The sequence below is a fragment of the Megalobrama amblycephala genome, linkage group LG10 (genome assembly GCF_018812025.1).
Source record: "Megalobrama amblycephala isolate DHTTF-2021 linkage group LG10, ASM1881202v1, whole genome shotgun sequence".
NCBI lineage: Eukaryota > Metazoa > Chordata > Actinopteri > Cypriniformes > Xenocyprididae > Megalobrama > Megalobrama amblycephala.
Genome location: NC_063053.1, coordinates 1,792,184 through 1,814,914, shown reverse-complemented (window position 1 = coordinate 1,814,914; position 22,731 = coordinate 1,792,184). Strand labels below are relative to the sequence as shown.

General features: G+C 35.4%; 1 protein-coding gene across 2 annotated transcripts in view; it reads left to right on the top strand.

Annotated features, from left to right (window-relative positions):
* The window catches only part of itga9 (integrin, alpha 9), a 105,508-nt gene that overhangs the window by 14,817 nt on the left and 67,960 nt on the right, over positions 1 to 22,731 (top strand). Inside the window, exons 4-12 of one of the 2 annotated variants that reach the window (XM_048203909.1) lie at positions 6,429 to 6,552; positions 11,572 to 11,639; positions 15,393 to 15,522; positions 15,605 to 15,690; positions 15,778 to 15,840; positions 17,476 to 17,613; positions 17,725 to 17,830; positions 19,680 to 19,774; positions 22,188 to 22,278. In XM_048203909.1, the coding sequence (XP_048059866.1) occupies positions 6,429 to 6,552; positions 11,572 to 11,639; positions 15,393 to 15,522; positions 15,605 to 15,690; positions 15,778 to 15,840; positions 17,476 to 17,613; positions 17,725 to 17,830; positions 19,680 to 19,774; positions 22,188 to 22,278 (901 nt within the window). The remainder of the gene's footprint in view (positions 1 to 6,428; positions 6,553 to 11,571; positions 11,640 to 15,392; positions 15,523 to 15,604; positions 15,691 to 15,777; positions 15,841 to 17,475; positions 17,614 to 17,724; positions 17,831 to 19,679; positions 19,775 to 22,187; positions 22,279 to 22,731) is intronic. The other variant, XM_048203910.1, reaches the window with a different exon arrangement.

Sequence of the window (22,731 nt, the reverse complement as noted above, 5' to 3'; positions counted from 1 at the left end):
GGGGCCTATTACCAAAATACCCACATATCATTTATTATAGCTTGTCAAATTTGCCCCTATTTGGGTGTGAGCAAAAACACGCCGTTTTTGTGTGTGTCCCTTTAAATGCAAATGAGCTGCTGCTCCCGCCCACTTTCCAGAAGAGGGCGGAGCTTTAACAGCTCAACAACAACAAAGCTGGAGAATCTCACGCAGCCAAAATGATGAAAGTGTTCAGCCTTACATTGTTCAAACCGGAGTCGACACTGATGGAGAGACTCAGGAAGAAGTTACAACTTTTAGGACGTTTCTGAATGGTTAGTGGATAAATTTATGTAGTTGCTGTGGAGTTGATTCAACTCAAAAATATGCCGTCATGTTAATCTTTTGTGCAAATCCAGCACTGAATTGACCATCGTTTGATGCTGTTCACCAACTGGGGTTTTGTTTAAGTACAATAGACATTTATTCAGTAATAATAACCTCAAACACACATTACTTTATTCGTTGTTCCACTTTTTTTTTTTTACAACCTTTAACGACTGAATTTTCAACCTTCTCAGCAGTTGTTTAATGCAAACCACATCGACTTGTAAAACATGGGCAGAAACTGAAACCATCATTGTTACAAATATCTTTCACGACGACCGCATTGTTAAACTCCAGCTGTTCCGTACATCAAGAGAAAGCGTTTGAAGTGAAGGCCGTTTTATCATGATGACAAACTGGAGCTCTAGAATAGATGCTCTAACCGGACGTCAGCACCAATCTCTGCTGGGTTTCTAGGTTTCCTCAGGCTTGAGTTGTGTCGTGGTGGTCCGATTCGAGGTCAAACTCCTCGTTGCGTCTTAACTGCATCACCCTGTCGTGGGGTTCTGATGGGCGTCTTACAGGAAGACAGGATCAGGGTGGTCTGACAGAGGAAAGGACACTGATATGTTCAAATCAAAGAGGTTGAGGGAGAGATGACATGTTATATTGGTAGCTGTAATGATGGTAATTTGGTGGGTAGATTAGTATTTACAAGTCAGGACCGGATTAAACATATGGGCATTCAGGCTCGTGCCCAGGAGAACCACGTGCAAGAGAGACACCAACACAATCAAGGCTGTATAAATGTTTTTAATTGGCAGGAGATGTGGCACAACAACCAAAGACGTGGCGTAGCTCATGCAATCAGATTTTAGAGCTGAAACTTTGTTTTAGTGTATTTTACCACAGTTAAAGAAGTTAAAGCTCCTACCGAAAATCCCGAAAAAAATCAGTGACTACTTCACTCAGAGAAACTGTCAATCACAGCTGTCAATCATGATGTCACACCCCTGTTTTTATAGCATCAAATAACTAACTAAAACCAAATGTATTTTAAAAAACGAACACTTGTACTTACATCAGCTTGATTAAAAACTACATAAAATGCCAGAAACCATCTTTGGAAAAAATTATTTGAAGTGTAATTTAATTGTTTAGTTTGTCTCACGCCCCATTACATTACATGGAGAGGGCGGGGTTTATGACCTATACTAGGACCAACCACCTGGGGGCGATCAAGGCGCTTTGACTTCACTTTTCAGGACTTGTGTGGAATGCTTGCTTGATCCAGCCTGAAAAATGGCTTGATTGAAGCGTTTAGAAACAAAATTTATGACACAGTTGTTGTCAGATTTCATTGGTGATTTCAAATATGAAATTTAATCGAACAGCTTTGGAGAATTTGATGTTTTCCCATTCAGCTGCACGCCCGAGAGGCGTTTCAAAGATGGCCGCCGAGTGAAATGGCTTGTCTTAAAGGGACTTTGGTCTTACCTACTCCAAACATTTGAACACTAATAGTCAAATGTACTTTGCAATGAAAGCTGTGTGCATGCAAAACATATTTTACTTATAACCTGAAAGCACTTCGACAGGTTCTTTATGGATGCATGTGTTTACAGTGTGTGTCCCACCGCAACAAATAACTGCATTTGAAGGGAGTCACGTTTACACTTAATTCATGTAAGAGAGCTGTTGGGCAGATGTGGCGTCCTTCACTCAGCCAATCATCTCCAAGCATGAGCAGAAACATGATGATCCACGGTGACTCAGAGTCTCTGAGGAGAAAAAGCAAACTCAAACTCGTTCCTGATTTAGTTAAGCATTACGTATTTCATTACGTCTGTCCTGTGTGTTTCCCAGTGCCGGCTGCCAGGGAATATGTTGGAATTTGTTCCTTTGGTTGTCATTTGAAAGGCTGAGGCTGTTTTATTGACGTTCAGCTGAGATGGTTATCGAATTTTTAAGTTTAGATGATAGTGGAAGCGCTGCCAGCACAGTAGAGCGAACTGCTTTAGGCTCTGACACAGTCAAACAGACTAGCAGTGTTTCTCAACACGACAAACTACTGCCAGATAGTCATCTGACATCATGTGTGAGCATTTGTATGAATCTGTGTGGCTGTAATATCTTTAACTCGGTTGTTTATCTCAATGGACTGTGTAAGAGCTGTTAAGCCAGTTCCAGCATGGAGAAACAGGAAGCTGAACTGTGCTTTGGAGGGAATTTGGTTTCTCCAGTCCAGAGTCCTGAGCTGAGGGATTCGACTCTGAATAAAATAGGGAAAGGAAAGTTTGTGGCATATGGTTATATGGGACTGTATTAATGAGCGAAACAGAGAGATTGTTGATGACAGGGGTTTGCGTGATCATTTCCATGTTGTTGCTTTGAAAGCGGAATTCTGTTTGCATGGCTTGTTTTAGTTAGTGGTGTTTGTTAAGACAAGTATCACTGTTTCTGTTTCTCATGCAAACACCAATATTAGACTTTCCAGTGTGAACAGTTTGTGCTATGGACATGAATATTAATGACCATTTTAGAAAGCAAGATGTATGTCAGGACTAGGCTTGTCACGATACCATAAAAATGTCTTACGATACTATACCAGCTGAAGTATCGCGATACCATGCAGTATACAAAATGAACCAAACTTTCATAAATACATAAAAACAGACCAGATTTTTCTCTGAATACTTCATTAATGAGAATGAATAACAGGCTTTTATTACTAATCAAATGAATCATTGTAAACAAAATTCATCTTAGCACTGCACAGAAGCTGTATGAACTGACTTTACGATGTAGCATTTATGCATTTACACTTCAATTACAATTGCATAAATAATGTTATGATATTAATGTTTCAAATATAAAAATCTGAATATAGAAATAAAAATGATAGAATAGACCTACTTTTAGATGGTAAAAAATGATAGAATAGGCCTACTTTTAGATGGGAGACTAAAGTTGCCAGTAGGTGGCAGCAAGTGTTAATGATTAAGTCAATGAATCATTCAACCGATTCGTTCAAAACGGCTGATTCATTCAGGAACGAAGCAAATGACTGTCTTAATGAATGGATAAGTGAGTCAGTGACTCACACAATTTGTTCAAAAACAGATTCATTTAGAAACGAAACAAAAACAGCGCTCTTGCTCGTGTCACGAACTATCAGGAGCATTTTTGCCAGCCTATCTTGAAATATCTAACCCTGACTGGAGAGCAGTATGTATATTAAAACATATAATACATTTATAATTATAAAATCACGATTGATATGATTGATAAGAACCGAGTGCAAACCCGCTATAGTTTATTGATGAATGGAATTGCATTTGTCTGAATCGTGTTCGCAAAGATGTTTCTAGAAACAAACTATTTAATCTTTTCCAGAAGTGGCCAAATGAGCAACGGAAAAACTGTGAGAATTCATTCTTATATAAAGATTTTATGACGTTAATTAAGTGAATTTCAGACCCTCCAGATAAAATGCACTGCGAACAACAACGTGCAAGTGAAACTTTATCTCATTGCAAAATTAACTGAAGCATCAGGAAACAATAAGGCGCTAATTCTACAGAGCATTTACTACACAGGGCACAGCAGACAGTCAACGGCAGTCTCTTGTAATGTTTTTGCAGGCACGCATGTTCAATTGAAGTGTACCTGCCGCACATACAACATTCCTTACGGTACTGACGATACTACCGTTTAAAAAATACAATGGCATCGCCAGTATTTTGAAGCTTTAGTATCGCGATACTACCGTAGTACACCGTGCAACCCTAGTCAGGACAGCAGAAAAACAGCTCTGATGTGACAACTTACTTATTAAGAATCGAAGAAAGAGCCCTAACATCGTGTCCTAACCAGACGTGACACTGCGACACGTGATAAAATGTAAGTTTTCCATATTAATCAGAGTTTTTGTCCTAATTACGATGATTTTCGTGGACAGTTGCGGCTGGAACAACAACACTAAGTATGATAATGATCATCTCAGGTACCGTTTATGTGCTTCATTTTAAGTTAAAAGTGTCTAATGTGAGTTTGAATATCATTTTGTGTCTTTTTTAGCCGTACTGAAAGCAACAATGGACAATTCACCTCAGATCTTCATAATAAACTAAATGAAACAAGAACTGTCAACTCATTGTGAACAGACAAGTGTATTCTATGACAAAGATATGTATTTTTAATAATGTCAAAATGGTGTAATATTCATGAATTTGAGTATGTACTTATCCATTTCGCTCTTCTGAGGTTTCTGATTGACTTGATCACGTCTTATAGTAGCGTTGCGTCTAGTGTGGACAGACAAATTGTTTGTCGTCAGAATCGTGTCACATCGCATCTGGTTAGGAAATAGTGTTTAATATAACATATATTTATATTAAAGGGGTGGTTGATTATGATTTCACTTTTTTAACTTTCATAGATGCAAACTCCTTACCTTTCAGTGAGAACTCACCTTTTTGAGATCAAAATAGGTCACCTATGGGATTTGCATAGATCCAATGAGAAAGTGACGGGGGATACTTACAAAGGTACTTGTGAACTTACAAGAACTGGTTGTTTCAATAAGTACTGTACAGTGTTTCTTTTACTCTTTACTTTAAAAACCATGACTATAATGGGTAATATTTTATGTATTTGAGGTCTGAGATGTGGCAAACAGTATTGCCATCCAATCAGCCAATTTTGTCTAAAATATCCTGCGGGTCCCGAGACAGGCTAAAGCGCATGCCGATAACGTGCATTTTTATAGCAAATCATTTTCCGTTATCCCAAAGTTTTTATGGCAAATCACACATCAAAGATAACACGCTTTCGACGCGTCTGCATGCAATCAGACGTCCGACCAGGCGTATGTGAATACTTTAGGTTGAGTAGCAGCTGCCCCTTTTTTTACTCCTACTGCCCGTGGCAGGCGCATACAATGCTGCTTGAAAGTTTGTGAACCACTTGCATAATCTGTGAAAATGTGTAATTTTAACAAAAGATGAACATGACGGCACATAATTGAGTTGAATCAACTCCACAACAACTACATAAATTTACCATTCAGAAACGTCTAAAAGTTGTAACTTCTTCCTGAGTCTCTCCATCAGTGTCGACTCCGGTTTGAACAATGTAAGGCTGAACACTTTCCTCATTTTGGCTGCGTGAGATTCTCCAGCTTTGTTGTTGTTGAGCTGTTAAAGCCCCGCCCTCTTCTGGAAAGGGGGCGGGGAGCAGCAGCTCATTTGCATTTAAAACATAAAAAAGAAGTTTCATAAAACATAAAAGAAAGAAGTTTCTTATGCTCACCAGGGCAGCATTTATATGTCTATATGCATGTATGTGTCTTTGTGTTTTTACTTTGACATTTACTATATAAATACATTTGTGTGACCCTAGTTTTTTTCCCATGAGATAATTAAGTCAAGATCACCATAAAATTGTTTTTAAAAAAAATCTGTTAAGTTTGAATCATGAGGAAAATACAAAAAAAATGTTATTGCATGGATTATTAGGGTTTCTGTAACAGTCCACAAAACGTTAACACAATTCTGCCTCGCAAGAACTTCCTTCAGGCATTTCCTTGAGGAAATGCAGCTACTTTAGTGTCCTCTGTCTATGACCTTTTTGCCTTCTCTTTGTCTGTTCTCTCTCAGAGTCTCTCTGCTCTCTGGCTGGCTTCACAGCCTTAAGCGCTTCTGTTGTTCCAGAGATCAGAGATGTTTGAATGAAGATGCTCAGCTTTCTAAAACCAACAACCCCCTCTCAGTGCACATATTAGATCCACAGCCGTGGCCAGGCTTGGCTCTGTGTTCTGGTTTTGTCTCAGAAATTAATTTGGCACTGGAACGAAGACAAAGAAGAAGCTTTGTCTGTGTATCCTGTTTGTTTCTTGGTGCAATTACCATGATGATGATGATGCAATTTCAGATCTGATGTGTGTGCTATATATACACACCCTAGTCATGGTAGACAATATATTTAATTAGATGTAAATGGAACTGTAAGGGATAGAGTCTGGTCAATGGGCTGTACTTGTACCTGTGTTTCATGTCAAATTAAATATGATGTTTAACCTGACTAACGTCTATAGTCATCATCTGTCATCCCTCATCTTGTTCTTTCATTGTCTGCAGGCCTGCGCTCACCGCTGGAAGAATGTATATTATGAATCGGAGTATATTCTTCCACACGGATATTGCTCCATCATCCCAGCCACTCTGCAGGGCAAATCACAGCCTCTCATACCGTGTTATGAAGGTACGACTCGCTCTCTACCACTTCAACTCTCCTTAATAGTATTATGTATATAACTAGAATTTTTTTTTTTTTTTTTTTTTTTTTTTGTCGTCAGTTTTCATTTCAGTTTCACATTTTATGTACTTTTGCCAGTTTTATTACTTGTTGTTGTTTTTTTTTTTATTCTTTTTTAGCCTATTTTTTATGTGCTTTTGTCCGTTTTATTAGTTTTTAATATTTTTGTTTAGCTTTAATTTATTTTTTATTTCTATTTTAGATTCAGTACTTTCTACTTAAACTTATTTAATTATTCATGTAGTTGCCAAGGCACCTCTTCTCATTTTCTTTGAATATTTTTTAAGTTTAAGCTTTTCGTCTAATATTTATATTTAATTTTATTTCAGCTTTATTTCAATTAACAAAAATAATTTTTATAGTTTTAGCTTTAGTTAAAGGCACAATATACAATACAATACAATACAAGTTTATTTATATAGCACATTTAAAAACAACTGGTGTTGACCAAAGTGCTTTACAAGGCAAAAGAAGTCGACAATAACGACAAAATTTAAGCACTAGAGAAACAATAAAAGTAAAAAGAATAAAAATAAAGGAGAACAGCTAGTTACAAAAGAAATTTAGGCCAATATGAGTCACGGGATATTGAAAGCCATGGAAAAAAAGTAAGATTTCAGGGCAGATTTAAAAGTTGACAAGGTTTGGGCAGATCTGATGTAGGCTGGAAGGCTATTCCATAACTTGGGGCCGATGGCCGCAAATGCGCGATCACCCCTGTTTTTAAGTCTGGTTCTAGGAACATATAGTAATTCAGAGTTCCTAGATCTAAGTGATCTAGACTGAGAGGATGGAAGCAGTAATTCAGATAGGTACTGTGGCGCTTGGTTCCGCAAAGACTTAAAAACAAATAACAAGACTTTGAAGTCAATTCTGTATTTGACCGGTAACCAGTGAAGCGAAATCAATATGTAAGATTTTTTGGACTAAAATATCCAAAAACCACTAGAACAATATTATATATTTTGTTGACTTGTGTACTTACTAGGGCTAGGAGTTTAACGCGTTAATTCGATTAATTAATTATGGAAAAAAATAATGCATTAAATTTTTTTATTGCATTTAACGCACTTGCCCCGCCCCCAGACCTACATAGGTCATCTGCTATTCATTCAGTTGACTGATGATGAATATGATGCAGGGCATGAAATAGCCTATAGAATTCAGTTAGAATGTCCATAAAATTCAAAATATGAAAGGCGATCGATTTGAACCCTTTGAAGTGTACAACAACACCGGTAAGATCAGAACGTTCATTGCTAAATTCAAATGTGCTTTCGCACTTTGGCTGGCGTTGACGCTGGCACATCGCGTGTTATAGATCAATTGACATAATAAACGACAAAACACATTCAAATATTTGACAATAGGCGCTTACTGCATGACATGGAGGCGCCGGCGCGATCACTTGCATTTAACTTAAATAATCTTGTTTTCTTGATTTTTCCATGACTGCATGTTTTCACCATGCCTCAGAGAAAAACACTGTTTTGTAGCTTTATTTTTAGTAACAGTAATACAGCATTTTCTCCATCATACAATGTTTAAAATGAATTGCATGCCATTTATCAACACAAGCCATCCAGCATTTATTGTGTCGCGCTCATCTCATTAGCAAATGCTCCAGCGGCCTCGATCCTCGTCCTGCTTTGCTTTACACTACAGTAACGTTAATAATCTCATCCATGAGCATGATTTCTGCCCGAGTCCCATCCTGATTCTTTTTCACCGGCTGTGAGGTTAAGACAACATCTCCCATGATTCCACACTCAATCTCAGTTCAATCTCAAGCTACGCCTTTGTTTTGAATAAGCAACCTCTAGTGGCAAAAATTGCATAGTGTGCCTTTAACACTTGCTTCTTAAATGTACCAGCGATTTCAAAGTTACATATCAGTAGTATCAAGTCTCTAAATCAAGTGTATCTAAAGTGCTTATCAGGATCACTGATGGGGATCTTCCTGTTATTCCGCAATGAGAGTATGTGTTAGTGATAATTGCTAAAGCAAACATCGCTGTTACTATTATGAATATTACTTAAGGCTAGTAATTTGAGCAAACCTCTAACCCCAAGTGTTACCATGATTGCACCACAGTCCAATTAATGTAGAAGCAGGTCATCTAAATGAGCTGAAACTGCTGTTTCTCAGTGTGGTCAGAGCTGCTTCCATGAGGCACCACCATAATTGACTAAAGTGAAATGAACCGCATGAGAGAGATTGAAAACTCATCTTGCTTATTTACTTCACATGCCAGTTGAAATTGTGGTTCAGTTGTGATGTTGCAATGTATATTGAATCTTGGATATGTATGACATTGTATATTGTATCGTGAGGGAGGGAGTTGGAGAAGTTCTGGTCTTCATCATACTAGAACACCCAACTAAAGCAGGCTACAGAAGCGATGGCCAAGTCCGAGCCTTGAACCCTCAGAACAAGTTGGAAAGATGACACTGTTTATTGTGGCACGTGTTCTCAACGGGCTTCACAATGAGTTATGGCGCCCTGAACTTCCTCCAAAACCTCAGAGTGATGTTGTCTGGCATCAGAGCGCTGGCACCTCCAGAATCATAAAGAAGCAGCACACTTTCAGACTCTGGTGGAGAGAAATATGTCCTGTCAGGCAGGGCGCAGCACCTGGGAATTTGGAGGACACATTCAGGGTTATGCAGATTAAATATTTGACTTTTTACACATCAAGCTAGACTTTATTCAGCAAACATTATGGCCAAAAAACCATGATGTCACCATGGTACCAAATCCAAAAAACATAATACCATGATACCATGACCACTATGTGGTTGTTCAAAGAAATGTTCAGGTTTCATCACTTTATCAGATTTACCTGAATTTGTGGCGTAATATTATCAGGGCTGCAGACTAACATTTGAGATCTACAGAAGGTGGCGCTGGGCGCTTTAATCATAAAGGTAATTTAATCATATTACTATTGTTTTGCATTAATAAGTGCAGTTACTAATAATATTACACGTTTATTTATCAGAAATTTGACAGTAAAGCACTGAGCTTGAATTGAGATGTAGATAAAATGAACTTTTATTCATAACCGTAACATGCAAAAACCAAATTTTTATAGGGAAAAATATTCTACTGTTATTAAAAATACCACACTGAACTGCCCGACAGCTTCAGTGATTATAAAATCAGTGCTCTTTACTTGCTTTCTATGTAATTCAGTCACAATTTGAAGTAAAGTTTTTGTTTTTCATGAGACTTTTCCCTACTTTTCCCCATATATTAGGGAGTGGAAATGACTAATAAGCCAAATAAGTGCTCTTCTGCCGCCACCTACTGGTTATATTGGTAATTTAATGTCTTTTTAAATAAAAGTTTGTTTGCCACAAAGTGTTCCTTCATCTTTAAACTTTTAGTTTTACAAATCATCACATTAAAAATAACATTAAAATTGGATCATATTTAGAGATTTGAAGTGCTGGAAAAAGTGTGAAAAAGTCCTCTAAAAAGTCCTTGAAAAGTGCTTGAATTTCACTCCCAAAAGTTTGCATGAACCCTTAAATTAATAATGTAAAAACTCTTTCTGCGACCTTGGTCACAGTAAGCGTTACTCACTGGAGAGCCTCATATAACTTGTTCATTCATGGCACAATATTTCTCCTGGTTTCCACATCAGTGCTGTTTGATCTTATACCTGTAGTTTATAACAAAGAATACTTCGCCGAATTTAAATACTTCCCACTAGGGCTGCCCTCAATTAAAGATTTTTCTGATCGACTAGTAGTTGTTCATTTTAAGTGATAGTCGACCAATCGCACATTTATTAATAAACAATATAACTCATAATAAAGAGCCTTTGATGTCTACATAGCCTAATCAGCGCTCAAGCGCACACATAAAGCTTGCCATGATGATTATGAATGCGTCAGGGAAAAACGGCAAGATTTCTTTAATAATTTATTGATAAATTAATATTTTCTCTATTTTCGGTTGCAGAGATTAAGTCGACAATGCTGACTTAGTTTCATTATTTTACAAAAGCACAACGTTTTGTTGTTATTGTGAATGCACACAAATAAAATTAGACTCTTCACATATTCAAAAGATGTATTACTCTTATCTGTATGACCAAAAGTGACGGAGTATTTTAAGTGCAAGTGATCGCGCCGGCGCCTCTAAGTGCACAGTCCTTAGTCATAGACTTTCAAAATAGCATATATTTTCATTTTCATTCCAGTGCAGTGCTTTATCCCACAGAATTTCAAGTGCATTACTGTGAAACCCAATTTTCCTTATTTTTATATCCTGAGAAACGAGTCAGCATCTTAATCGGCAGCATGCCACAGAAATGAACTTGTATTGAACCTGGACCTTCTTTAAGGGTGCCAATCACCGGCTGTCAATATCAGAACTGGCTTGCACTCACTGTTTATCACTCTCTCCATCACATATTATACATTTGACATATGTTATTGTAGTATATTAAATTCAGCACCACCATCAGCATTAAATTTCATCATCCCAGTAGGATTCCTCGTATTTTACAAGATGTTTTGATTTGCTGTGGAAAAAGCGAGGGGGGGTGCACAGATTCTTGATCTGAATTTGTTTCCGTGTTCAGCTCCTGAGTTATTTATTTCCTTCCATATCTTTTCCTGACTCCAATGAGTTGCTATTGGGGGCCTTCTATGTGTGTGCAGTGCATTATAGGGAGATCCAAGCCCAATATTTTCTGTAACCGGAGAGCACAGCAATCCCCCCTTTCTCAAAGCCCTCCAGAGTGTGAGCTTTTGTTGAACGCGGTGCTGTTAGGTCGTTCTCAGTCTGTCTCTCGGCCCCCAGATTCCTCTTGGATGGAGTTGGGACTTTGACTAACTCCATATGGAATGTCGGAAGAACTCCAGTAAATGCTGGCTCAGGCTCACAGCGAAATCATTTGTGGTCTGTTGTTTTTTTCCTTCCTCTCTCTCTCCCCCTACTCACTCTCACAGACCATAAGAAGACCTATGGGGAAGAACATGGCTCGTGCCAAGCCGGGATCGCAGGCGTTTTCACTGAGGTCGGTATAAGTACGAGCTTGTTACGTGTTTTCACATGTGTGGTGCTCAAGTCTTTGATTACACATATGAACACAGACATATAACAGAGTGCGTGTGATATATTCACTCTCCAGGGTTTTAAAGGGATAGTTCGCCCAAAGATGTCATTCCAAACCTGTATGATGTTCTTTCTTCCTTGGAACACCAATGATGATGTTTAGCAGACTTGTGGCTATCAATATCAAAAAATGTTCTTGTTTTCATACATTAAAGCATTAGATGACTTCAGAATTAAAAATTTCCTGATAATTTACTCATCCCCATGTCATCCAAGATGTTTGTGTCTTTCTTCAGTGGAAAAGAAATGAAGGTTTTTGAGGAAAACAATCCAGGATTTTTCTCCATATAGTGGACTTCACTGGGGTTCAACGGGTTGAAGGTCCAAATGTCAGTTTCAGTGCAGCTTCAAAGAGCTCTACATGATCCCAGACGAGGAATAAGAGTCTTATCTAGAGAAACCATTGGCCATTTTCTAAAAAAAAAAACTAAATTTATATACTTTTTAACCACAAATGCTCGTCTTGCACTGCTCTGAGATACGCCATGCATTATGTAATCATGTTGGAAAGTACCACGGTAAGGCGAAAAACTCTCATTTTCTCCTCCAACTTCAAAATCATCCGACATTGTTGTTTTACAATGTTTTGTAAAGGCGTTTGACTTAGTCTTTTCACGTTCAATTTATAAACACTGTATCCGTACTTCCACCTATGTCACGCGTGACCTTTCCAACATGATTACGTCATGCGTGGAGCATCACAGAGCAGTGCAAGACGAGCATTTGTGGTTATAAAGTATATAATTTTATAAAATGATGGTGGTTTCTCTAGATAAGACTCTTATTCCTCGTCTGGGATCATGTAGAGCTCTTTGAAGCTGCACTGAAACTGACATTTGGACCTTCAACCCGTTGAACCCCAGTGAAGTCCACTTTATGGAGAAAAATCCTGGAATGTTTTCCTCATTTCTTTTCGACTGAAGAAAGAAAGACATCTTGGATGACATGGAGGTGAGGAAATGATCAGGACACTTTCATTCTGAAGTGAACTAATCCTTTAAAGAAAGAAATGTACTTTTTTGTGTGTGTGAACTATCCCTTTAAGAGGAAGGTTGCATTAATTCCAGTCCTTGGCTTGACAGGCCCGTTAGCCTCTGTTTAAAAGATCCCTGCAAGAATTTGAACAGAATCCAAACCGTTCGTGTGCGATACACACGTTTGCATGAAGGCTGCGCGTTGTTTGTCCATTTGCCCCTCGTTTTGCACATTGACCGTTTCAGTGTTTTGTATGAAGTGCAGCCAACCTGTTAACGTGCAATCCAGGCATTGGAACAGATATGAGAACACAGGCTGACAGATGTGATGCCCAACCGTTCATCAATATCATCACTCACTCTCTGACCCTTTTCACTTTGTTTTTCTGAAACGAGAACGAAATATGACTGGAAACTAAACTGATTACTGAGGTGTTATTCATTTATCAGACTGTGTATTTTAAGAGATGGCTGAGAAATGGTAGTTCACTAGATTTTGGAACAGAGCTCTTGTTTGTCCTGACACTTTAAAGCCGACCAGATCAGCGTTGGATATTCACAGAGAGGAATCCAAAAGGCTTGACCCATAGAAGAATGGCATCTGCATTGGCTGCTTTGTAGTTTGGGTGATGGGTAATGGCACTTTATCATTTGGAAGAATGTCTTTAGTGACCTTAAGTGGCTAAAACAGATGTCTAAAAACTCCTTGATTGAATGCTGTCGGCTCAGCTGGAGGTGGTGTTTTTACATGTTTGGCAGGACTGGCCCAGTCAAATAGCTTTTGTGTGTTTTTTAGCAGTCAGGCGTTGTGAAATGGAAAAAGCAGTGAAGAACGTCCATTTGTGGCTTGATGGAACTCAAAACAACTACGTAAAGACCTCGTTTCTTCTGTCACTTGAGGGATATTCCATGTGCTCAAGCTTTTTTATTTGCATCCTCAGAGATAATGGGTGTCGGAAAAAGGGAAAATGTTTTTTTTTTTTTCCCACCAAGCTGAACATTTAAGCCAAATTGTGCTTTTTTTTTAAAAATATATATGTCGATTGGAGCACAACTTGTTCAGTGGCTTTGGTTCCACAAGTATTTTTCCATTTCATTTTCTTCATAGAGATTTTTCACTAAGCATTGACAATTAAACAAATCAATTGTCTTTTTTCAAGAAATTACACTACTGTTTAAAAGTGGGGGTCTGTAAGATTTATGTTTTTGAAAGATTTCTCTAATGTTCACCAAGGCTGCAGGTATTTGATCAAAAACAGTAAAAACGGTAATATTGTGAAATATTATTACAATTTGAAAAATAGCTGTTTTCTATGTGAATATATAGTAAAATGTAATTTATTCCTGTGATCAAAGCTGAATTTTCAGCATCATTACTCCAGTCTTCTGTGTCACATGATCCTTCAGAAATCATTCTAATATGATGATTTGCCGCATTTGCTAAAATATTATATTAAATTATATTATATTATACTGTTTTATTTTGTTGTTTTATTGTTTTATTATATTATATTATATAAAGTAATAAAATATATTATTTTATTTTATTATGTTTTATTTTGTTTTGTGTTGTTATATTATATTATATCAAAATAAATAATTTTAATTTTAAATAATTTTAATTTTTAAATTATTTTCTTTTCTTGTTTTGTTGTTTTATTATATTATGTTATATTGTTTTATTATGTTTTATTATATTATATTAAAATAAAAAACATTTTTAAATTATTTAATTTTATTTTATTATGTTGTTTTATTATATTATATTATATTAAAATAATTTTAATTTTAAATTATTTTAATTTTTAAATTATTTTATTATGTTTAATGTTGTTATATTATATTATATTAAAATAAATTTTAATTTTAAAATTATTTTATTATGTTTTATTTTGTTTTATTAAATGATATATTATGTTTTATTTTATTATGTTATATTATAAAAATAAATACAATATAATATAGTATAATATAATAAAACAAAATAAAACATAATAAAATAAAAAAATAAAACATTATATTAAAATAAATTGAATAAAACAATATAATATAATATAATTTAATATAATATAATAAAACATTATATTATATTATTAATAAAAAATAAAGTATATGCAATAAATAAATATAAATATTTAGATTAATATTTAGAGTACAAAAACACTGAATTTTCTAATTGTTGAATTTCTTTTTAGGATTTTAGTACTGATTTCATGAATTAAACTTTTATTATTTCATAATATGTCATTGCTTAACCTTACATTGTAGATCTGTCCTGAAACATTGATACAGTGTCCCAAAAAATAAATTTCTCTATGGAGAAACGGAATGAGATGTTTGCTGCTTACCCTGCCGTCGTGCTCCATTACGGCGGTCACGTAAAATAAAACGACGTCTTATTTGAAGTGCGACAATGTGGAGCAATTAAAACAGTTCAAAGGCTTGAGTTCTCCTCCAGCTTAAAGTCCATTGAGTGATCAAAGCGGAGAACAACAGCTGCCCTTTCAGCTCACGGTTGGGTTACCAGCAGATAGTACAGCATGGTTTGTGGCTTTCGGTTGACCAAAGCCTCACCAACAGCTACTATAATTTAAAATGTAACTTTTTTCAGCTGTTCAAGCCTGTTGAAAACTTGGTGTCTTTTTGAATGGATCTCCATTGCTCTTTATATTGTTTTCTAGGAGCTGGTTGTCATGGGTGCACCTGGTTCTTACTACTGGACCGGAACAGTCAAAGTGTTTAACGTGACATCCAATACTCACTACAACCTTAATCAAGACGACCTGAGCCCTCAAAGATACAGTTACCTCGGTAATTCCTGCCTGGATGTTAATAACTTCTTCACTATTGCGTGCTGTAGATCACAGTCCATCACAGATTTGTGTTTTTTTAGGGTATGCTGTGACCGCTGGTCACTTTTCCTCTCCAAATACCATAGATGTGGCAGCTGGTGCTCCTCAAGACAGTGGTGGTGGAAAAGTGGGTGGTTTGCATCATTGCTTCCAGATTCTGTATACATTACACCAACTTTGACATTATAAAACCACACTGTCATTCATATTTTAGGTTTACATCTTCAGAATTGAGGGAACGTCTCTTGTGAAGACCTTTCAAGCCTCAGGGAAAATGGTGAGTATAATGTTCTGGTTTTCTTATGATTTATATTTCCAAATGTAAAATGTTTTTTTTTTTTATCGTTCATAGCTATTTAAAGAACACAGAAAGAAATGTTTCAAATGCATGTGTTGATCAGGGGCTGTCGAGATCCTAAAAGGACAAAAAGCATCATAAAAATCCCTTTTAAATGTTTTATATGGGTCATTGACGAACAAGTGTAAAAAAACATAATGGAGATATAATTCATTTTGAAGTTTTATTAAGTGTTAACAATGAGATTATGTGGTTTTTATAATCAATTAACACTGATTTTGTCATTTTCTACAAAATTTGTCAGCAAAAAAGTCATTCAGTTTAATCAAAATTTTGATTTTACCGAATGACGATATTTTCAATCAATGCTAACAGGCTGATATCTCTCAAAAGGACAATCAAACATTATATATTTAGTACAAGTTTTTAAAATATTACAATATTTTCCATGTTTTATAGCGGTTGCACCGAATGACCTGATGTTTCAGGACATGCGTATGATCAAGAAAAAACATGAATTTATCAAATAGTTAAGAGAGAGTTAGTTACTTTGCTTCATGATCATGTGGTCCTTTGCAGGTGTCTGAATGATGTCACATCCTGTCACATGATATTGACCACATGACTTGATCCAAAATGATCCCTTTATATTGGTTACTCCGAATGTCATCAATGAAATTCATTTTTCCGGACATTTTTCTCATAACAAAGTAACGACTTCTACACATAATTTTAACACCATTTTGCACTATGTTGATATATGATGATATAAAATCATGCCAGAATAAAAAATATATACATTTATTACATTTTAAGATATTTTAATCACAAATGAACGGTTGGACGGTTAAACCGAATGACCTTTTGACACTTTAAAATATCTTTATATGAAGCAAAATATAATTAAAACCTTTTGGATTCAATAAAAGAGATCTAGTTGTACTACCTTACATACTTTGGATGTCATATCTTTGTTTTTTATTATTATTATTAAGGCCTTTAGACAAAAAAAAATGACACGTTACGTCATTGACCCATATGCAGATTTCTTATGCCTCTAAATTATCAATATGATCAAAACTTTAGTACTACATGCCTTTTGGTCTTTTAGTATAATTGTAAATGTCCACCTTCAGCTCGTGGTCGTCTTTTTGCTGTGAAATCTTTAGTAAACGTAACTTTTATATTGTTATATTCACCTATTGGCATGAAGCAACTTCGGTTTGCTTGATTATATGTACATCATTTCATATTAGCAGCTGCACCGAATTGCATATTTTTGGCCACTGTATAAAATTAAGTTGTTTTTTCCTGCTTGAGAATGACCTTTACTATATTAGCTATGAAAACCTGATCTATCAAATATGATACTCAACAAAAACCACATACTCATGCTCTATATCTCAAGTTTTGTGTAAGAAAAAGCACAAAAATTGAAGTTGTTGGTGGAAAACCAGTTCTCATGTATCTTCATGTACAGTATGTTCATATATGGGGCAGCGTAGCTAAATCGTTTCTTTCAAAGAAAACACTAGTATGAGGTAATGCATCTTATGCCTTTGTGCATGGCTTTGTTAACCTGACCCGTTTGCTCTTGGCTCGGCTTGGTTTCAGATGGGCTCTTACTTTGGCTCCTCATTGTGTGCAGTTGACCTAAACGCAGACGGACTGTCAGACTTGCTGGTGGGAGCACCCATGCACAGCGAGATCCGGGATGAAGGCCAGGTTTCTGTTTACCTCAGCAGTGGTAATGTGAGTTCACTATGCCTTACATACAGCATGTGTTTACAATATTTGTCATACACAGCACTTTAAACGATGCCTTTAAAGTTTATATGCTATAATCGGGTCCTGTTTGTTTAGGGAGTAATGGAGGAAGTTGCGGTATTGAACGGTGACAATGCGTACAATGCTCATTTTGGAGAGTGTATCGCGTCTCTTGGGGACATTGATGACGATGGCTATCAAGGTCAGTGTCCAAAGTCTGCTTGAGCTCAAAATGATTACACATCATGAGTATGAGCTTCTAAAAAGACCAAACACATTCATTCATGTGGAAATGAGATGGTAAGAAATTAGAGCTGATGAAGGTCATTCAAATGGCCTGAGGAGGAATATCTGAGAAGTGGAGACAGATGTGTCAGATTAAACAGGAAGTGAATCTTTCCGGTGTGGGATGGCGAGGGGGTTGGCAGCACTTTAAAACAAGAGTCTGATTTAAACAATCAAGCATCCTAGTAAAAACTGTACACGCGTGTGATTAGCTGATTAACTGTTCAGGGGTCAGTGTGGTAGTAAATAGGGAGGCTGTAACCATGAATAGATTACATCGGGTTAACCTGTTTCCATTTGACCTGCCTCTTATTGGGTATAAATGTACATCAGCATGAGAAAAACAGGGGGTCTGTACCCTAATAAAGATTTCTATTGCATATAAATGCTGTTCTTTTGAACTTTCTATCCTGGAATAAAACCCTTTACGGTTCCCACAACTGTTTTCAACATTGATAATAATCATAAATGTTTCTTGAGCATCAAATCATCATATTAGATTGATTTCTGAAGGATCATGTGACACTGAAGACTGGAGTAATGATGCTGAAAATTCAGCTTTGATCACTGGATATAATATAATATAATATAATATAATAAAACATAATAAAATAAAATTAAATAATTCTAAAATTAAAATAATTTATTTTAATATAATATAATATTACAACATAAAACAATAAAATAAATGGAATAATTTAAAGATTAAAATAATTTAAAAATATTTTTTATTTTAATATAATATAATATAATATAGCAAATGCAGCAAATCATCATATTAGAATGATTTCTGAAGGATCATGTGACACTGAAGACTGGAGTAATGATGCTGAAAATTCAGATTTGATCAAAGGAATAAATTACATTTTAAAATATATTCACATAGAAAACTGTTATTTTGAATTGTAATAACATTTCACAATTTTACTCTATTTTTGATCAAATAAATGCAGCCTTGGAGAGCTTAAGAGACTTCTTTCAAAAACATTAAAAAATCGTACCAACCCCAAATCAACCCCTGAACGCTAATTATATAAAGGTTTTGCATGTAAATAAGCCAGTAAATTGTCTCAGTCTCAAGTGTCAGAAACATCTCAGGTTATGAATATAGATAATAATGGCTGTTGCTTCAGATTTAGTGTTTGCAGAATCATTTTTTGAAGCTCAGCACATTTAAAATATGCGGTAGTCAAATGTGCACTTCTGTTGTTCGTGCTCAAGGGCTTTTTTATGACACAGTTTCAACCCCCTGAAGTTTCACAGACCTTTACAGGCTCTCAAAAACACGTACGTGTCCATTAAGTGACTTAGCAGAGCGTCTCTCTAACAGAGATGGGCTTAAAGCAAACAGTAATTTATTGGGGTCCTGACACACACAAATCCACTTCTAGCGTTTCTATTCCAGTCCTAGGTCTCTGGCAGGCTCTCTAAAGCCGGCTGCACTTTATTCTGTTTTTTTTTCTTCTTCTAACATTTACGATTGTTGCTTGTCAGAGTGTACGTAATGACCCCAATATGATCTTAAGTAAAAGCCAAGGCAGACTCTACAACAACTCTATATTGTCATCAGTTTATGTACCATGATCTTACATCATCAATGAGACGTGAAACTCAAATGGTAGCGTTTGCCCTACGACAAAAGAAATGTTTTGAAATCTCTGAAATTTAGATGACAGAATCGTGGTAAATATCGTACAGTGTGTGCTCTCTGTTTCTCCCTTGTTTCCATCTTTCTCATTGACTTCTTCTCCTCTTTTGTGCTGTAGATGTTGCGATTGGAGCCCCTAAAGAGGACGACTATGGAGGAGCTGTTTACATCTATCATGGTGATGCCACAGGAATAGTTAACAAGTACTCAATGGTAATCAACCACATTCTGCTCAAGTGATTTGGTCAATTACTTATTACTTATTAAAAATTAGTTATTACTTATTAAAATTTTTTATTTTATTTGTTTTATTTTAGTTTAGTTTTTTTGTTTGATTTTTTTATTCTATTATTTTATTTTTTATCTATTTTATCATTTTATTTTTTATCATATTTTATCATTTTATTTTTTTTATCTTATTTTATCATTTTATTTTCTGTCTTATTTTATCATTTTATTCTTTATCTTATTTTATCATTTTATTTTTTATCTTATTTTATCATTTTATTCTTTATCTTATTTTATCATTTTATTTTTTATCTTATTTTATCATTTTATTTTTTGTCTTATTTTATCATTTTATTTTTTGTCTTATTTTATCATTTTATTTTTTTTTCTTATTTTATCATTTTATTTTTTATCTTATTTTATCATTTTATTTTGTCTTATTTTATCATTTTATTTTTTATCTTATTTTATCATTTTATTTTTTATCTTATTTTATCATTTTATTTTTTTGTCTTATTTTATCATTTTATTTTTTATCTTATTTCATCATTTTATTTTTTATCTTATTTTAACATTTTATTTTTATCTTATTTTATCATTTTATTTTTTTGTCTTATTTTATCATTTTATTTTATCTTATTTTATCATTTTATTTTTTATCTTATTTTATCATTTTATTTTTTGTCTTATTTTATCATTTTATTTTTTATCTTATTTTATCATTTTATTTTTTATCTTATTTTAGCATTTTATTTTTTTATATTATTTTAACATTTTATTTTTATTTTGTCAGCTTTCAACAGTAAACAGTAGACCATTTAGTTTAGTTTTTTCATTTATTTATGGTTCTGTTGAGCTTGATTGGTGACTGTTTTAAAATGAATCCGATAGATTGATTTAGTTGGCAATGCTTCACTTGTTTTATTGAGAAACCTAATAGCCCATGCAGTTTAACAGTTTGATTGATAGGCTCCTAGTAGGTCCAGATGAAATCTACTGGCTGATTTTGAGGAAAAATGCCTTAAATGGAGCTGAGAGTGTTACACGGATATGGATAGCTGAAAGAATAAATCAAATTAGCCAAAATATTTAATAACTGAACACACAAGGGAAAGGGAATGCGTAGAACTACGTGGCATTTTAAAATCTCTGGATGTTTTATTAAAGGGGTCATGAACTGGATTGTTTTATAATGTTTCTTGGGGCGCACTTATAATGTTAGTATGCTTTTTACATCAAAAATTGTCATAATTCAGAAATAAAAGGCATTTTTCCTACCCTGATTTTAGCCTCTGATTTGAACGCTCTGTTTTAAGGGGCGTGTCTGCTGTGAGACTTGAGTGTAAATGCCCACTGCTGTGATTGGCTGACATGTTTGCATATGAAATAGCTAAGTATTACTCTCTTGAAAACTTTTAGCACGTTTTTACTATTACAGCTCTCAAAGTTAACTAATCGTGAAAAGCATTACATGAAAGGTTGCAGTGATGAACATTGTAGTCGATCACAGACATGTTGTTGAGCTCATGAAAGCAGTGATCTCGTCATTGAAACTCAATTTCTGCACACTAACGAATGCTTTCATCATAACTAACAGTGCAAATGCCATGTAAATAAGAGATTCGTTGAATAAAATGGGAGTTTTGGTGCGAGTCCAGAACTCACTAGCGCTGTTTGATTGTAAAGGGAGCGTTCTTTGATCACTTTCTATATATAATTTAATCACCTTTTAAATAACAGATTTTCATCCTACTAAGAGAAACAAGGTGAAGTTGAGCGTTTAGTCACTGGTTTGAGACAAAGATCATCTGACTGTACATGAATCATTAATATCAGATCAGGCATTAGAATGAACACAGTTACTGACATGTTGTTGCATTACTGTCGAGTCCATATCAGAAAAGTCTAAAGTCCGAAATGCGATTGATTTACCAAAGAATCCACAGTGAAATGAACCGAATACAAATAAATAAAGCTCATCTGAGACATTCACATTGTTGAAAATAATAACCACATTGCTGTATTGGGATCATTTGAAAGGTAATGTTATTTTAGTCCTGTATCGCTCTTCTCTCATCTCACTAACACTAATGATGCAATGATGAAGTAGGCGTTGATTTCTTCTGTGGAGGCAGAGTTTCACCTATCTATAGGCACATTCCAGGATCAGTCGTTTGCTGGGTCTGGTGTTAATAAAAGCATTTATTGGACTAACAAGGAAGTTTTCAGTTCTGAAACTTACAGGATATTCGTATAGTACAATGACCTCTTATATATCAAAAGCTCAAGCAAAAGTTGATTTCTCAATTCATGACCCCTTTAATGTTTTTTTTCTGTGTGCGTGTTAATACTGATGATTGGTTTATGTGATTTTCTCTCACACCTTGATCGTATGCAGAAATTGTCTGGGCGAAGCATCAACCCCACCCTCCAAATGTTCGGCCAGTCAATTTCCGGCAATGTGGACATGGATGGAAACGGATATCCAGGTTTGGCTTTACTTTAGACACTTGGCTAGTTCTGCTCGAATGAACATTGAGAATGTTCCGAATTAACTAGATCAAAACCAACCGCATTCAGTGAGAAACCACGACGGGTGCCAGACCACTTACACTGGCTTTTTGCGATCTCTGCGTAAAGATGGGAAACATGTAACATTTTTGCCGACCTTCAGTGAGTTTATTCCATTCTGGAAACCTCTAAGTATTAAAACTCAATGTGTAACTCGTGATTGATTTGTCAAGTCATGTGATTTGTCCAAAGCGATGTGAAAGCAGCTGTAAAATAGTCAAACGCATCTTTTTTCTCATCCACAGAAGAATCTGGTGTAAGACAGGATTAATGATATGATGGAGAACGTTCCATGCTGTGCTAATCCAAGGAATGTAGATTAAGTGTTTGCTTAATTTTCTTAACCGTTTTTTGACACGTTCTGTCTGCTC